This window comes from Hippoglossus stenolepis, chromosome 11 (genome assembly GCF_022539355.2).
Source record: "Hippoglossus stenolepis isolate QCI-W04-F060 chromosome 11, HSTE1.2, whole genome shotgun sequence".
In the NCBI taxonomy this organism is placed as follows: Eukaryota; Metazoa; Chordata; class Actinopteri; order Pleuronectiformes; family Pleuronectidae; genus Hippoglossus; species Hippoglossus stenolepis.
Window position 1 is genome coordinate 5,091,021 of NC_061493.1, and position 17,166 is coordinate 5,108,186.

Below are 17,166 nucleotides of genomic sequence, written 5' to 3' on the forward strand. Positions count from 1 at the left end.
CCCATGTTGTTGGGTATTAACATTTTTACTTCATTATACACATTATCAGGGGTTGAAGGCGAGTCTTCTTCGAGGCAGGTTTGCTTTAGTTTCTATCCCATGGTCCTCCCACCCCGCTCTATCCAGGACCCTGTTTTACTCATGTTGTATCTTCAGCAGTAGAAAGTGCAGAACTAGGAAGTGCATGGTTGAGAATATAAGATGGTGCACAGGGTTGTAGTTGAATCTAATATTTAGTGGTGTCCCACCTGAGCTTGGATGTCAGACACTTGAATGAATGGTTCATTTAATTCTTTGGATAAATAAAGAATGACTGACCTTGGATGGACTGATGTAGAGAAATGGGGGAAAATGACTTTTTGTGTAACAAAAAAAATTCCTTGGAAATGTTACTCTAAATATATACTGTATATAACACAAATTGAATAATCATGCCACAAACAGCAGTTCACCTCCATGTTATACAACTAAACAATGTATTTTAACACATGAAGCCATAAATATATCGAGATAAGACTAAATGTAGTCCGATGCTTCTGATTTACTTACAAATTACAAACCTTAAATTATTCTGCTGCATGAATAAGAAAAGGTAAAATAAAATGAAGTGAGAAAGCAAAAGACAAAGTCAGTAATGTGATGAAAGTTAAAATCAAGTGATGAAGCATCTTCACCAATTCAGACTCATCTCACCCTGGAAAGCTGACGAGGCGCTAACATCCAATCACATCCCTCAAAGTCTTTGTCTCCGTGTGAATTTAACAATTGATTTAATTGGGGCTGAAGACAAAACTACATTTTATCAAAATGAGTTTGGCTTAAAATAAAATCATGTGCATTCTGACTGTAATCATAGTCGAAGCTCTTTACATGAGGAAGAAGAGATCAGTTAATCCCAAATTGTGTTTTTCTCTGTTAGCTCAGCTAAGAACGTCCGATAAGCAGATTCTGGTAAATCCGGTTGTTGTTGCTGCTGCTGATGTTGTTGTTGTGAAGGATTCCAGCAAAAGTCATAACATCATGTGACCAGCCCGGGGTGAAGGGAGGTGTTTGTTATTTCAGGGGCTCCCTCCTCATCAGGGAGGAGGAGACGCCACAGTGTTGGTTCTTATCAGCTTGGACAGTCGTAAACAATATATTAGTCTAGAATCGTCATTTTAATTTATTTTATCATCAATTTAGCTGTTTCTTAATTTAATCATTATTAATGACATCATTAATCCATTTTAATAAGATTACAGGAGGATAATTCACATATATATAAATGGATTGTTATATATTATTGGATTATATATATGCTTTCAGGATTGTTATGCTGGTACAAATGAGCAACAACAAAAAGCCAGCCATCCTTTGATCTATAAAGGGCTTTCAACTGTAAATGAAATTCAGGGATGTCTTTGCTTTCTATTTGGTAAATAAACCTTAAGCTAGGCAGATAATCCATTTAGGAATCCAATAAATTAGCTGTGAATAAACATATGAAATATTGGCACCTAAATTTAAAGAAAACTTTAAGGTCCCTCTAAGGTAAAATTTGATGTAGCCTATCTATAATGTGATTTAGGTAAATTGTATGGATTTTATTATATCCCCTAATAACAATGTCAACCATATAAAATAAAAAAAATAAAAAACCTAATGTATTGAAATCTACCAAATTATCATTCAATTTGTTCAAATTCATTTATTTAGACAAATCTGGATTAAACACATTAAAAGCCTGAATAAAATATCATCGCCCTGATGTAAACCAATAGCAACCAACCCTTATAACACCTTAAGATGATAATTGAGGGATCGGGCTCAAACTCAAGTAGATTACTGAAGTCAGAAAAAAGTTTTGTAGCATTTATAATCTGCTTAATTTAATAATTTAGAGGTTTTCAAATGGGTTTTTCTTTGATTTTGTTCTTGCTTTTTAAAACTATTTAAGAAATCAAAGGAGTTCTGGCCCCATAAAACTCATTGATTTAGATGAAGGTGTTTTATGTTTCAAAGTGAGCAGTGAAAAATCGTGCTTCAAAAGTTTCTAACACGATATCGTCCCTGTGAAATATATTGGAGCCTTAGTGTCATTTTCTTAAAGCCCTTATTCATGTTTTAAGACATAAGAGGGTCTTTACCGTTTGAACTTACTAATCTAATGTCGCACACAGACCTGAATTCACTCTAAGCATCTTTCTGATCATCCCAAACCACATTGTTCTATTCTTCTCGTCAGAAAATCCCCTGAAATGACCCCACATCTGTCTCTCAGCCTGTCCCTGGCTTTCAAACCTTGTCTGTGACATTCAGTACAAACCCACTGGTTCCTCCTGAAGACGTAGATCTTTACAAACACTTTTATCCAAATCAGTGGCTTAATAATTTCCTAAATCGGCTGCAGTGTAGTTCTTAGAAAACATTGTTCAAATGGGGCCTAATAGTGGATATGTTGGGGACTATTTTCAGCTGCGGATTAATACAAACTCGGTGGGTTTATTAGTATTGATAACAGGTGTATGAAAGATGAAGTCAAAATAGAATACAGTGTGCGTTCATGATAATGAAAAGTATCTGTCTCACACACACACACACACACACACACACATAAAGCAGTAACACATCTTACATGTGACGGACAGATGGACTCATGGGAAACAGGATAGACAGCAGCAGTCAGACACACACATCCCCCCTTGTTATTATAGAATCAATTCATTGATGGTTTTGCTCTTTTCAGGGATTCAGTGACAATTAGCAGCATTTTGTCTCACATCGTAAACCGTGCACACTGGGGAGGTTCAGGATTACAGGTGAGCGGTGCTATTCCACATGGGCTGAAGGCTGTAGATCCTTTATTGATTTTCCTGCTCAACACACTTCAATTTCAAATGGAAGGTGGAGATGAAATGTTGAACTGGAGCCTCTGAATGATTGAGCCTGTGCAGCAGCGAGTGGACGTCAGCGCTGTTAATAAACACAACAGTGCTCCAAGCTCAAAGCCGCTAAATTAATGTTGATGACGGGAGGAAAGCAATTCTTGCTGAAATGAAAGCGACCCTTCATCCATCTTTGTTGTTTGTGCTGCTGCAGAGCCATAAATACACACACACACACATACACACAGGGCTTTTGTTGTCGACCCCCTATTGTGTAAATAGTGAAGACAAAAGAACAAAAATCACCGCTGATTGCCGACAGGTAAGACTGAGGCGGCTGGGACCGTGTGTCAGTGGGCCATCTGGGAACAAAGTGATGGGCCTTTGTGTGTGTGTGTGTGTGTGTGGGAGTCCGTGCTTGCATGTGTGCGTGAGAGAGAGAAAGAGAAGGTTGTAACAATGAGTCTGTGCTCTTTAGAAATGGAGATCAATTTCCTCATGGTCTTTTTTAAAGGCTTTGGCAGGAGAATAATATATAAGTGTGTGTTTGTATGTTTTTGTGTTTGGGCTTTTATGTGCACAGTGACTGGGTTTGTGTGTGTGTGTGTGTGTTTTAAGGAGGTCCAGGTTCCATCTCTCAGCAAATCAGCAGGCCTGAAAATCCAATCTGCCTGCAGAGACAGCAGGCTGTACATCATCTGCCATGGATGGACACTATCAGCGGTTTATCAGGGACCACCCCCCCAAAACACAAACACACACTCTCACAAACACACGCAGACACACACAGACTATATCTTTCAATGAACACATGCATGAAATGAATGAACACACACATTCACACACAGCCCACTGTGACAGAGACTGATAGGCTCTATTATGGTGGTGGTTACGCAGGGAGGCAGAGGGACTGAAGACCTTGAGAAGCTTCACACTAATGCAGATGCTGACAGCTGTGACTGCCCCTCTTTGTTGATGATGATGATACCTCCGTTATTCCACCGCGCACAGCCTTTGCGTCCATTTCGACCCACGTGCCCGCAAGACGTAACTTCCTGCATCATAACGCTGCGTTCATCTGCGTTACCTTGGAATGCTGGGTAAAAGAACACGTTTTTTTTCTATTCAGCAGAGGAAGGTTGGAGATGTCAGTATCATTCATAATTATGGTTCATAGAAGACAAGCACAGACTGCTGGTAACAGATGGGGAACAGACCCTGGGTTTTGGAGTTAATGCTTGAACACGCTACAGGCCCATGATGCATCACTGCAGCAGCAGCAGCAGCTTCCTGCCTCCTGCTTCCTGATCTGCTGAACATAATTTCATTTGAGTGTTTTGGGAACAAGGGGCTGTTTTAGAATTCAATACATTAAAGATTTATCATGACTAAGTCGATTTATTTAGATTGATACATGTGGTGAAAAGTGCTCTCTAACATACTGTAGCATGTTGAAAATACATTTCTAAATGATCTAATGTTGTCCACTAAGACAACCTACTGCTGCATCTGTTTCTGTTTCACAGGATAATTTACCCCCATTCATCTGAACTGACCCCTGCTGCTCCCTAAGAACTCACAATAGCATTGTCCAAGGCCGCTGGCTGTTATTTGATCAACATGTTGTTGTGATTTGGTCTTAAATGACGACCCAGAGGCAGACTTCGGCTAGGTCCAATAATAAAAAAGGTTAATTGTAAAACCCGGCAGAGATAAAAGGGAACGATGAGGATGGAGTTGAGGCGCTGGGAGGTGATTGGCATGTGGCAACGGTGTCGTCACAGTGGGTACAGGGAGTCCTGAGGAGAGTGTGTTTAGGCAGGCAGGTGTTGGGTCTGGCTCCAACACTGTGTCACAGTTGCAGTTTCAGAGTTCACTGGCGTCGTGCCAAGTACGATGCAATAGAATTTATTAGGTTCTTTGTCAGACAGACACCGACGCAGATCTGAGCCTGTACGAACAGACTGAAGAAAATCTGCAAAGACGTCCTCTTTTATGCAGTGAGATTCCAGAGGAGTCTGCACTCATCTTTCTCTGAAGATTTATCAAACTGATTCTCTTTGATGGTGTAACATCACATTTGGAATGTTAAAGGATGTCCAAATGACCTGCTGACAGGGCTTTCTTCCTCAATCCGGGTCCATTAATGGGTGTTACCTCCTTCCCCCCGCCTGTGGTACTTCCTGTTTCCATCTATGATGCCTGGGGTGCCTGGAGGAAACCTTCCTAAGTCAGTGAAATGATTTCAATTTCAGGGGCCGCCTCTAAATGATAAGGAAAGGAGCCTCAATGCTTCCTGACTTATCTCCTTTTGCATTGGAAACATCTGACCATCTTTATGAAAGGAAAGAAGGGAAGACCTTCCCACAATCCATTGCTGCAGCAACATTTAATGCAACACAACCTTGTAGTTTAACCTGGACACACCCACGTAAAGACAAAAAAACATGATCCAGAACTGATTTGTCTGAGCTCATGATTCCTTCTCTGTCACATCGGCCCAGTCAACAACAAGCTGACTGAACTTATAGTTCAAGATATCATCATCAGAAATACGTACGAATATAAATAACATCATAAGAACTAAATACAAATATAAGAAATATTTAAATCCCATTATTAGAGAATGCACACAAAAAATGATTTTCTCCACTTATATCAGCTTTTCTCCACATGTTCATGTTCTTATACTGGTGCAACATTTCACTCCTTTTTGTTTTGTTTTTATTTTCAATTAAATCTATTTGGTCCTTTCTTCCTGTGAGTAACTGATGGTTAAATGTTTCCTCTTCAACTGAAAACATCTTCTCTCAGGACGTATCCCCGTGTTTTGGACAGGAAACTTTACTATAACTGTAGACGCACAGCACAGAGTTCATCACAGGACCGTACCGTCTGTGTGTATCTCCTGTTGTAAATAAAGCGGATTAAAGTGTTTTCCCTCCTTGACCTTGTGACGTTTTCCATCAGGCTCAAGGAATAGTGTTCGGGAAAGGAGACTATTTGGACTGTGGCTGCAGCCCTGGTGTTAGTGTAGTCCAAACACACACAAGGATCTTATACAGGGAGGGCAAGAGTGCTGGAGCCAACAGTCATGAAAGCTGAGTAGCTACTTCCACATGAGCTGACTGGTTTATATACTGCAGCCGATGATGAGTCGGATGAGAAGCAGGTGTGCTCAGGAGCCTGCGCCCACACACACACACACACACACACACACACACACACACACACACACACAGTAGACAGAGAGGAGGTAGCCATGGTGGACAGAGACACATGTGGACAGTTTGGTCCAGTGATGGTTCAGTTTGTCAGGATCCAAACATCAACCACTCTGGTTCCCCTTTAACTATGAAGGCAGCGGTTACTGTGCGAGACAGTTGTTTCCTGAACCTTATATTGATCAAGTTTATCCAATCCTTGGTTCTATTCTTAGTAAATGGTCATATACCCCAATACATGTTTACAGGTGAATACACACCCAGATCCCAAACCATGGGCTTTATTCACATTAAAACACAATGTAAAATTGCCAGGCAGAGGAGCAGTAAAAGCAGCAGGCCCCACATTGGAGGCCCCTGTCTGACGCAGGAGCTTTTAAAGGAGGAGTTCCACCCCCGGGTAGTTCAGGGGAAGCTGATCCATCGATGAAAAACAACACTGTGTGACTGCTCTAACAATTCACTTTGTTTGTGTCCTTCAACAAATGTCTATCCATTACTCTCTCAATGTGTATTTGTGTGTGTGTGTGTGTGTGTGTGTGTGTGTGTGTGTGTGAGAGAGAGAGAGAGAGAGAGAGAGAGAGAGAGAGAGAGAGAGAGAGAGAGAGAGAGAGAAGACAAATTTGAGTACATAGAGCAAACTGAGGAGAAAAAGATTGAGCATATAGCAATCTATCTGTCTGGATAATTAATATAAATCTGCTCATTTACCATCAGCCAATCAATCTCGATTTACACACACACTCTTTCACTCTCTCTCTCTCACACACACACTGACTCACGACCACACTGATGGTCTGATTGTCTCAGTTCTGTAGCTCTGCAGAAATCTCTAATGAATGAGAATGAAGCGGTGAAGGAGGGAGAGAAGAGAAATATTCTGATTAGAGACAAATGAGTGAGAGATTGATGGGACCTATATCAGCCTCCATGTGCTTCATTTATCACGGCTGCTGGGTGAGAAACGTGGGATTGGGCCACACCAGCTGGGACACAGACATCTCTGTGACATCATTTATGTGTGTGGTTGTGGGGGAGAATCAGAGGCTGGTTTTCAGGTGTCAGACCAAAACCATGAGTGATGATCAGACAGGAAGCAAACAAGACTGTTATTCATATCATTTAAATCAATACTGTAGAGGTAAACCACGAAGTAAACACAGGTGTTTCTATACGTGCAGATGGTTAGTCAGTCAAAGTTGTTTATGAAGGACAATTTATGGTCACAAATCTGAAGAGTTGTTTAATAATGTCTGACAGTTGACTGTGCATCTCGACTTTGGTCTCAGTGACGTCACCGTGTTCCTGTCTCAACCATTGTGTAATGTAATAACAATGTTATTATTACAAATAAGAGCGTAAACACAATAGACAGTCAACACTTTAATAAGATCTAAACTGGAATAAACCAGAATCATATCAAGCTGAAACTAATGTTAATGACAGCATACACTGTTTGATGGTTTATTTAAGGCCCGACATTCAAATTCAGCTCGATACCTCTGATATCCTCCTCTGGAGCCGAGTTCACGTTTGCACACATTCACCGGAAACACTGCACACACCGGGTTAGCATCGCTACTTCCGGTAGCGGACATTTAGGCTAAAAACAAAGTGTAAATTACACCGCTTCGAGTCGAATATGAATGTTGGGGCTTACGGACACTTTGATGACACCACACGAGCAGTATTTTTTTCTGCTGTTTTTTTAAGTCTGAAGAATCGTTCCCCCAGTTACTTCAATTGTCTTGGATTCAGCTGCAACGCTGTTTACTCCTGAGACTCCTGGACACAAACATTTCACCCACTGCTCCATTGGCACAGTGGTGAGTAGATAGAGTGAATTTTCATTTTTCGGTGAACTATCCCTTTAACCCCTTCAACAGGTATACTGGCCACTTGATAAAAAGTAGTGATATATAACATCACATCTGTAAGTTAGCTTGTTGTTGTCTTTGCCTAAGAAGTAGAAAAAGCTAAAGTAGCTGTTGCATCAAGCAAGTCTGATTTATATATATATATATATATACGCACGCACACACACACACACACACAAACACACACGTCTTAAGAGGACATTACTCTGACTTACTCTAAACTTAGAGAGAGAGAGAACCTCTAAGTAATGCATCTTGGTCCAGCAGAGATATAAAGAAGTCCCTCTAATGTGTTTCACACTTTATTCATAGAAAAGCACTGAGATTCCAACACAAATCAATATAAAATGGTAGTAGCGTTACATAAATAGTAATAAATTCTCGCTTTATAGACAGTAGCTCAAGAAGTCGCACAAAGAAATTACAAATTCCAAAGAAAACAAAAAACGGTGTCGATGATAAGCTATCATACTTCTGTGGCAACAAATACTGGAAATACCTTTTTCTTAATCAGTAGCACAAAGAGGCAACAAACACTTTCCATTTTCCCTTAAGTTACAAAAATCCCCAAAACAAAACCAAACAGACGGTGAACTAGATCTCTACCAGCAGATAGAACTCCCCACAAGAATGAGAGAAAGACAGAAAGAAAGAGAAAAAGAGAAAAAGAAGGAAAGAAAGAAAGAAAGAGGCTGATACAGTGAACACAGAGAGGAAACAGGTTGTAATGCTGTCAGTTTATGCATCACAAAAAGGCAGCTGACTGCAGCTTCCAGGTTAAGCAACAGCTGAAATTATAATAAAGTCCCTCTTTCAGGTATGATTTAAGGAAACATTCTTATCATACTAGTGTCATAGCCAAGAAATCAATCAAAGTAAAGACTTTGCAGCAACAAAAGGTGAAAACCTTGAAGTTTATTTGTGAAGACACGAGGCTGCTGCAGAGCACCGATGAGAGGAAGTGGCTGCAGTGAAAACTGCTCGCCGACACGTCGACGCATCGCCATGGAACCAAAACCCTTTCTGTGAGAGAGGGAACGAGGCGATAAACGGAGGAAAACTAGAAAAAGATAGAAGGTGAAAAAAGTAGAGATAGAGAAAAAGGAAATCAGTTTTTAGGCTGAAGAGAGTCAAGAAAGCAATAATACGAAAAATAGAGTTACAAGAAATGAGGAATGAACACACGTTCATTCACAGGCCATCGCTATTGTTCATACAGTTGCGGTTTCTGACTCTTGTGTATATATGTTCTGTCTCAATGCGGTGCTGCCACACAACAGCTGAGAAGACACTAAAGGCTTGAGTCCTGATTAAATAAAACAAAGAAGATAAGCAAAAATAATCTTTGTACATTGATCGGTCAGAAAGGCATTTTTCACCTTTTTTCTTTTTGTCCTCTAAATGTTGCAGTGAATGCAGGCTGGCTACTGCTCACTGTCCAAATACAAGCATGCTGGGTCTTGTCTTTGTCCGCCCCCCCAACACCGTCTCGTCCTCTTTGCCGGGGCAGGTTTTCAGAGGGCGTCTTTAAGAGGTGACAAGACCAACGAAGTGGTTCTGCATAGTCAGGTTTAGTACGTATCTGTTTACAAATGAATGCCTTACTCATTTTTTCTTCAGCTCCCCAATAACGTGCCTCCTTTTGGAAAACAGATTTTTTTTTTTATTTCTTTGCAAATCTAAAAATAAAAAAACACAAACAATAATTATTATAGCGAAAAACAAACTGAAAGAAATGTACACAGGAGCACCTGAGAAATGCCTTGAAGTCTTTGCTCTTACAAAAAAACGCCGTCAAATTCACCCGGTCCAAAACAATTCAAGTACACCCTCGCCGAAAAGAACGTAAAAATAAAGAAAAAGACCAAACACATAACATACTTATCATAAATAATTATAACTTTACAATTTTCTGAATTGACACTTTAATATTTACAATATCTTAAATGCTTAATGCTACTACTTTTTGTTTTGTTTCTTTAAGTGATGTCCCTGAGAACTGAGTTTAGCCTCTCTCTCTACTTTTCTTTCTTTTGCTCAATTTTCCTTTTATTCATCTTCCTCATTCATCTATCTGCATTTCTTCAGATTTAAAAAAAAAAAAAAAGGCCCAGAGCTGTGACTGACTACCCGGGTAGCGGGTGAAGGTAGCTCTCGTGGAATGTAAAAGCAGATAAGAAAATGTTCCTCCATTCAAAAACCGTACTCTTTTTTATCCTCCTACCGTCGACAGGCCGACTCCTCTGGTGTGACTTTTTTTTTTCCTTTTTAAGTCCAGTTCTGTTTTGTGTATGCGATTCCGACTCAGTCACACAAAGTTTCTAAACAATCAATAAATAAATGCTGAAGCAGGCAGGAACGTACTGAAGAGGTATTTGTGTGAAGTGCTAGTACGAAGACCAGTTCAAGCGCTTGCTGTACTCTACACTGCCATTAACAACACTATGCCACTGGGTTAGAAAGAAAGGGGACCTATACGGCCCCCGTATAGACAAACAACTTCCTGTGCCGAGGCATGTTGTCTCAAATATGTACGCTTACGTCACAAAGACATAAAATATACAGTATTTTTTCATATGTGCATTGTTTCTGCAACCCTTTGAGACATGGCCACTCATTTTCACAGTCCAGAATTAGCACAACTAGTAGCATACACAGCAAAATAGCTTTTGTAACTACAGACCCTTTTCCATAAAGGTTTAAGACCAGTAGTTCGGGAATGACATGGATTTGAAACCACAAAAAGCTTCCTTAGCACGTTCATTTAGCTATTAGCATATCAGCCATAATGGGAATGGTAAGTGCAGTTTCTTCAGTTCCTTTTGTTTTTTTAAATGTTATAAATATTTACATTTTTCATTCACAAATGTTAGCTAATTGTCTTTTTTTTTGCACGAGTATATCCGAACACTGCTTAAACCACCATTACTGGTTTCTACAGTAGATTTAGCGACAGTTGCTAATTGTCACGTCTTGCAACTCTCAGCATTAATTTAGTAATTTTCAGGCCACTTAAAAAATGTAAACAAAATATTCTGTCTCCTTTTAGCTTTCTTTTGTTCTCCACCATAACTTGAAGGGAAATTTAGGGTTTGTTTAGTTGCTAAAACCTCCATTATATTTATTAGCTAACAGCTAACAGCTAACTAGCTAATAACCAGCTAAGAAAGTTGACAACTGAACCTTAACAGTTACTTCACTGATGCTAACATGATGGTTAATAGAGTCGAGTGGAGGGTAAGAGCATAGTTTGGGTTTTTCCTCACATTTCAATTATTTGTTCGATTGCTATAACAAAAATATTAACAAGCAAAGACTTATTAGTGGTTTAAGCTTGGTTCTAATATATATATTCATGGAAAACATTTTAGATGGCTTTTCCAATCTGGATGAAATTAGTTCTCTTTAAATTGATGTCTACATTGTTATTTCCTTGTTTATTATGTACTTTCTAATGCGGCTGCTTTAAATGCAGATCATGCCGGCTTTAGTTTGTATAAACAGTGATGTTTGACGGGTTGTGGGTTGGAACTGTGCGTTAATATTCTGGGTTGTGTGGAACAAAGAGCTCCTGAGTTCCCACTGAAGTTTTGGAAATGGAAAAGGGACTTTAGTTACAGGCAGAGTCACTGAAGTCAACAAGGTCCCAATAAGATCCCAGGCCTAACAGAATACAAGACGGTGAAGTCAATGCCACTGGATGATAAAAATTAAGAAGACTCGCCTACTATTGCTTATTCACTAAATCTTGATCTTGCATGTGAGAAGTCATCGATGGAGTCGTACAGATTTAAAAGGTTTTGGCCACAAGTAGCTATATAGAGCGGTGCAGTGGTATCTCTAGAGATGGGCTTTCTGTGACCCCACTGTTCATCAAGTTGTATTTTTGTCACTTTCAATGATCTTTCAGGAGGATATAAGAGAGATACTGTAAAAATATGTGCATGTGGAACCTCTACTACTCTACCTTAGCGAGAACAGGCTGAATTATGTCGCTCTCAGGCTGCTGGATTTGGGAACATGCTGCCTATGAAGCAACATGGTTCACCCTCTGGAGATATTGATAATGAAAAGCACTGACCAGCAGGTGTAGAGGATAGGAGCTAGTCTAGAGTGGCTTTAAACCTGTTGGTGTTGACTTCTTCCACAGAAAGACCACATGTGTGCAGTTCTGTATTCTGCCCTCTCTATTCTAAGATGCCCTGAATGAAACAAGAGGCCATTTCTGATAGAGAAGTTAAAGCTGACAAATAATACAGTCGAGGTATGACAGCAACACTCTGTGTGTTTTCCACCTCAGTGGCTCTTTATGTTTGGAATGACATATCTCTTCCACTTTTAAATACACTTCATCTTAAGCGCAGCTGAAAGCGTCCTCTGGCTCAAAGTATGTACCCCATCCAACAAAATCATTTGGTTTCTCATATCGTCATGTGCCACTGAAAAACAAAGTTCTTTTTGCTTTTTTTGTCATCACAATCTCTTGATGTTTTTATCATCGATTCAACATTAGTTGGCGGGTAAAACACTTTGTTTTTGTTGGTATTTCTCTGACATTTCAAGCCATTTCCCTCTTTTGCAGTCTCAACGAAGTAGAGCAATGTACTGCAAACACTTCCTGGTTCACATTCAAGAAACAAAACAACAAAACAGGGACCAAAACTTATGACTTAGTCAACAAATGGCTCAACATAAGTAAAAAATACAAAGAATCTAAAAAAATACTTAAATAGAAACAAATACGTTCAACTTCTTCCCAGGGAGAGCATCCCTGTGAGGGAGGGGGGAGGTCAGCCGAAGCGCTCCCTGACCAACATCATCAGTTTCTTCTTGCCCTTGTAGATCTGTTTCAGGTTGTCTATGAACTGGGCAAACTGAATGTGGCCATCCTGTGCCAGCAGGAAAGTCTCCCTTGCTTTGCTCAGGAACTCTATGAACTCTCCATAGTGCCGCGGACTGATGTGCGTCAGTCGAGAGTGCGTGGTGTTGATGTAAGCTGAGATTGTGGCATCTAGGAGCTGCCGCAATGGTGCCTTGTCTGTTGACATCAGCTTCCCAGAGTTCCTTCTCCCAGGGATGCCGGCAAGACCCGGCGCTGTCATGGTGCACCGTCTGAGGATGTCAGACAGCACTGTGGCACAGTGCACACTCTTTACCACCAGGGGAATAATGGCTGCAAGCTCATTTTTACCCAAAGAGTGGCTAAGTGCGCAGGCCCAGAGCACATCGTTAATAGCTGGGTGTGTGTCCTGGTTGTACGCCAGGTTAAGATGTGTCATGGCAAGGGAGGCCAATTTGAACGATCGCAGAGGATATCCTCTGTGCTCCATGTACCTTGCAATGGTAAAGAGCTGGGAGTACGTCATTCCCGTGGACGCTGCGTCTATCACGATCTGATAGGCCGTCTCGAAGGCGATGTGGTCCTTCTCGCAAAGTGTCAGAGCTGACAGAGCGCAGTTCTGGGGGTCCTTCATGGCACACTGCAGGGCCAGGGTCCTTGCACAGCTGGCCAGCTCCTCGCGTTGGGGGTAGTCGAGGCTGAGGCGCAGGATGGTGTTGTGGGACATGACGGTGGCTGCCACAATGCTGGTGGCCTCGGTCGGTGTGAAGAGAGTGTACCAGCTCTGTAAGATGCTGACCAATGCCCGCAGACCTGAGGAAGAGAGAAAGATTAAACATGTATTGAAGACAGAATGTAAATAGCCGGATAGAGGCTCCCAGACAGAAGCCTCTCCTCAGTCGAAGACATATGTAGGCACCTAAAGGACTAACACTGTGAGAAACATGATTCCCTCGTCTGATGAATCCAAGATTTAACTGCTTGACTTCAATTCTAATGGCCCTTCTCCACTGATTTGTTCAATCAGGCAGTCAGCTCGAGGTTGAGTCATTCTTAAACTTCTTTTTCTTAAGAATGATGGAAGCCATTGTAAACCTTCAATGTCGTAGGTTTTTTGGAGCCTTCCCCAGATCTGTGACTCTACCCAGTCCTGTCTCTGAGCTCTGGAGACAGCTCATTTGACAGATCAACTGAAGTTAGCACATGTCAACTTCAGTCACAGTGTACGGTCAAACTTCAAATGAAAAGCACCAGGGCAAAGTTTTAAGTAATTTTAGTAAAGGCTCAGACCACTGTCAATGTGTAAACATGACTAAATAGCTTTAAGTGCTAAAGCCCCTAATTATACCTGCAGTGGGGATCTAGGATTTTTCTTACATCCATGAACAATTCTTCATTCAATAAAGCGCACATACAAGTCATTCCTTGATTACTTCTGGCTCTATTGCTTTAAGCAAAGCCACACATCATGGAATATATTTTGAAAAAAACTAAATAAAAATTGTTTTATCATTATTAATATTATATTTATTTTCAGAATTGTTCGTATGTGACTAGTTTATGCAAAAAACTACTAACAAAAGACTACTGACAGGACAGGGGCACTCCAGGGGCCAATCAGATTTCAGCTGGGGCCAGTGCCTCCCTGGCATCGCCCCTGGATCCACCCCTGGGTGCCATTGCATCACTGAACTACAGGCTACACATTTTAAATGACTGGAAAAACATGAATACACTATGGAGAGTACACTTATGGGATAAGTCTCAGTGGTGTTTATTATAGGGCTTCACATACCGACTTCAGTGGCGCAGGTTACCAGCCAGCGAACCATCTCTCTCCTTCTCCAGTTCAGTGTGGACAGAGTCATCCTCATCACCTGGAAACAAACAGGAGGAGATGATGATGTTTTCTGATTCTGATACTGTGTTTCATTAGAAAACTTATCTTTCAGGATTATCTGGGCAGCTTTGCAAATGTTCACTGGCTCAAACAGTCATTTTTGATTAAATGTTAAAAAATATTTAAATAAAACCACACTCTCCAGTGAGGACAGATGTATCCAAAGTATATTCATACTTCACTGACATTTAATGAACAGAAATTCAGTTTAAACTCTAAATACAAGGAGAATAAGAGACACGTGAGGCCACAGTGACACTGCTGCTCAGTTTCTGTGTTCACCACAAAAGGCTCAATTATGTGGATTCTTCACAGCAACAATAGTAAGACGCTGTGTGAAATTTTCTCTGTTAATTTGCAGTGGGGCTGCAGAGGATTGCAGAAATGACAAGTTCAAGAAAACTGCTCCCTATTTAGACGTGTGACCAACACTGTACCTGCAGGCCGAGCTCCAGTGCTACGTTGAGTAAGGTTATATCAGGCGGGTTGTCTGCGGGTGTGGCGATCTTAAAAGCGTCCTGGGCCAGTTTGAAGATTAAGGAAGAGGAGTGGATGTTTTTCTGGATGGCCTCCAGCACCGTCCGCAACCTCAACATGTCACCTGCAGGCAAAGGAAAGTGAAAACTAATACCTTGATACACAAATTAATCATAACCAAGAACGATTTTAGTGAAAGAACATATGAGGAGAGACTATGAAACTGTGGATGTGTTGATGGTACCTTTAGCAGCGGTGAGCATGGTGGAGGCCAGCTCGCACTGCTGTGACTCCAGGTGTCCCAGTGTGAACCAGCGTGGGTATCTACTTGGAACTATGGAGATGCCATGGTGAGGGTGGCCCACGTCCCCGGAGCCTCCTGATGACTCCAACACCGGCAGCCTGACAGAAACACACAACAACAGTTTTAAACACACCTTTGGTCAACAACGGAGCGAACATGGGGAGAACTACATAAACTGGTGGCTCAATGCGGAAAAATAAAACATCAGAGAAATAAAGTGTGTTTGAGGGAGAGAGAAAGATATTGCTGTGTTGTATTGGTTAGCCCAGTGGAGCAGGCTGTTTGCAGCCCACTCTTGCTCTGTGTGGCCGCCATCTCCCTCATGTCTGCCTCTCCAGCTAACTACGCAGCTCCGCCCACACGCTTAGCGTTTATGTGCTGGTATCTATATCATTGTTTACACACTGAGGCAGCCAGCAGTGAACTGCTGCTGGATCGTTTTACACAAATATCAGTTTATAGAAAGAAAACAGGAAAAAATGGCTAATGGCTGAAACTACTAGTCAGGGTTTACAATATAACCGGTAGGCAGACAACAAGAATGATGTTGAAGAGCTTTGTTTTCTGCTATATTTTCAGTTCTCACTCTCTGTACTGACCTGTTAGATGCGGACTCGATTATAAAAAGTTGCTTCTCTCACAATTGTCCTCACATGGACAATAATAAAATCCTCGCTGAATCACTAATTGAACTGTGTAAATGAAAATAGACTATAAAATCATAGTTGTTTGAATGTTTATTTTAGCATTTTGATGGCCAAAACAAAAATAACGAAATCTAACAGGATATAAAAACTACCACTGGAATTGGTGAAAGTGAATTAAATCTAAGTTAAAACAAAAATTCAAGAATTTGGCAAATACTCTCATTCCCTTTCTCACTCAACAGTTAGATGAGAGGATCACTTTTCTCATGTCTGTTCAGTAAATATGAAACTGGAGCCAGCAGCTGGTTGGATTATGATAAAGACGGGAACAGTATTCCCATCTGACTCTCAGCAAGAATGCAAAATGCTATCATAATAGATCATAGTACTTGGTACTGGTAAATAGGCTGGCTGAAACAAATGAGACCACCACCACAATGGGTGGCAGCCTGTGCTGGCTCTTAACACTCAGGTGCACACAGATAAGAATTCATGCAGGCTGATGCTACAATGCTACAATAAATCCCACCTGCATGAAAGTTCATGAGGGTGATGAATAATTAAAAACATCTGCTATTGTGAAAAGTGCAATTCAGCAACAGCGCAAACTGCAGCCGCAGAAATGACCATAAAGTAAAACTGAAAAACTGAACCAAGGTAGGAGGTTAGAATTGTACTTTGCTTTGGCTGTGTGTAGCTAAAGCATACAGTTGAGTGCAACTGTCAAAATAGTGACATAACGAAATACATTGACTTAAGACAGAAATACTCTTTATTAGAGGCTCTTATAGGAACTAAATAAACATGTTTTTTTATTACATGTAATGTATATAAAATCACAACATAAAGCCTACCATTTGTTGTGACTAAGCTTTTATTCATTTTACATCAACGGCATATCTAACTGCATGTATAGATAGATATAAATGTGTTATATAGTATATATAATATCTAGGAGAGAGAAGCCTCTTACAATTTTATTGTACCCGAGTATGGTGACGATAAAGACCTTGAATCCTTGTTAAATAAAAAA

General features: G+C 40.7%; 1 protein-coding gene across 1 annotated transcript in view; it reads right to left on the reverse strand.

Moving 5' to 3' along the window:
• Positions 1-8,254: 8,254 nt before the first annotated feature.
• The window catches only part of zswim5 (zinc finger, SWIM-type containing 5), a 63,460-nt gene continuing 54,548 nt past the window's right edge, over positions 8,255-17,166 (reverse strand). Inside the window, exons 13-16 of the mRNA XM_035170165.2 lie at positions 15,427-15,584; positions 15,143-15,306; positions 14,601-14,682; positions 8,255-13,618 (exon numbers count right to left, since the gene is read on the reverse strand). Of these exons, the coding sequence (XP_035026056.1) occupies positions 12,756-13,618; positions 14,601-14,682; positions 15,143-15,306; positions 15,427-15,584 (1,267 nt within the window). The 3' untranslated portion in view covers positions 8,255-12,755. The remainder of the gene's footprint in view (positions 13,619-14,600; positions 14,683-15,142; positions 15,307-15,426; positions 15,585-17,166) is intronic.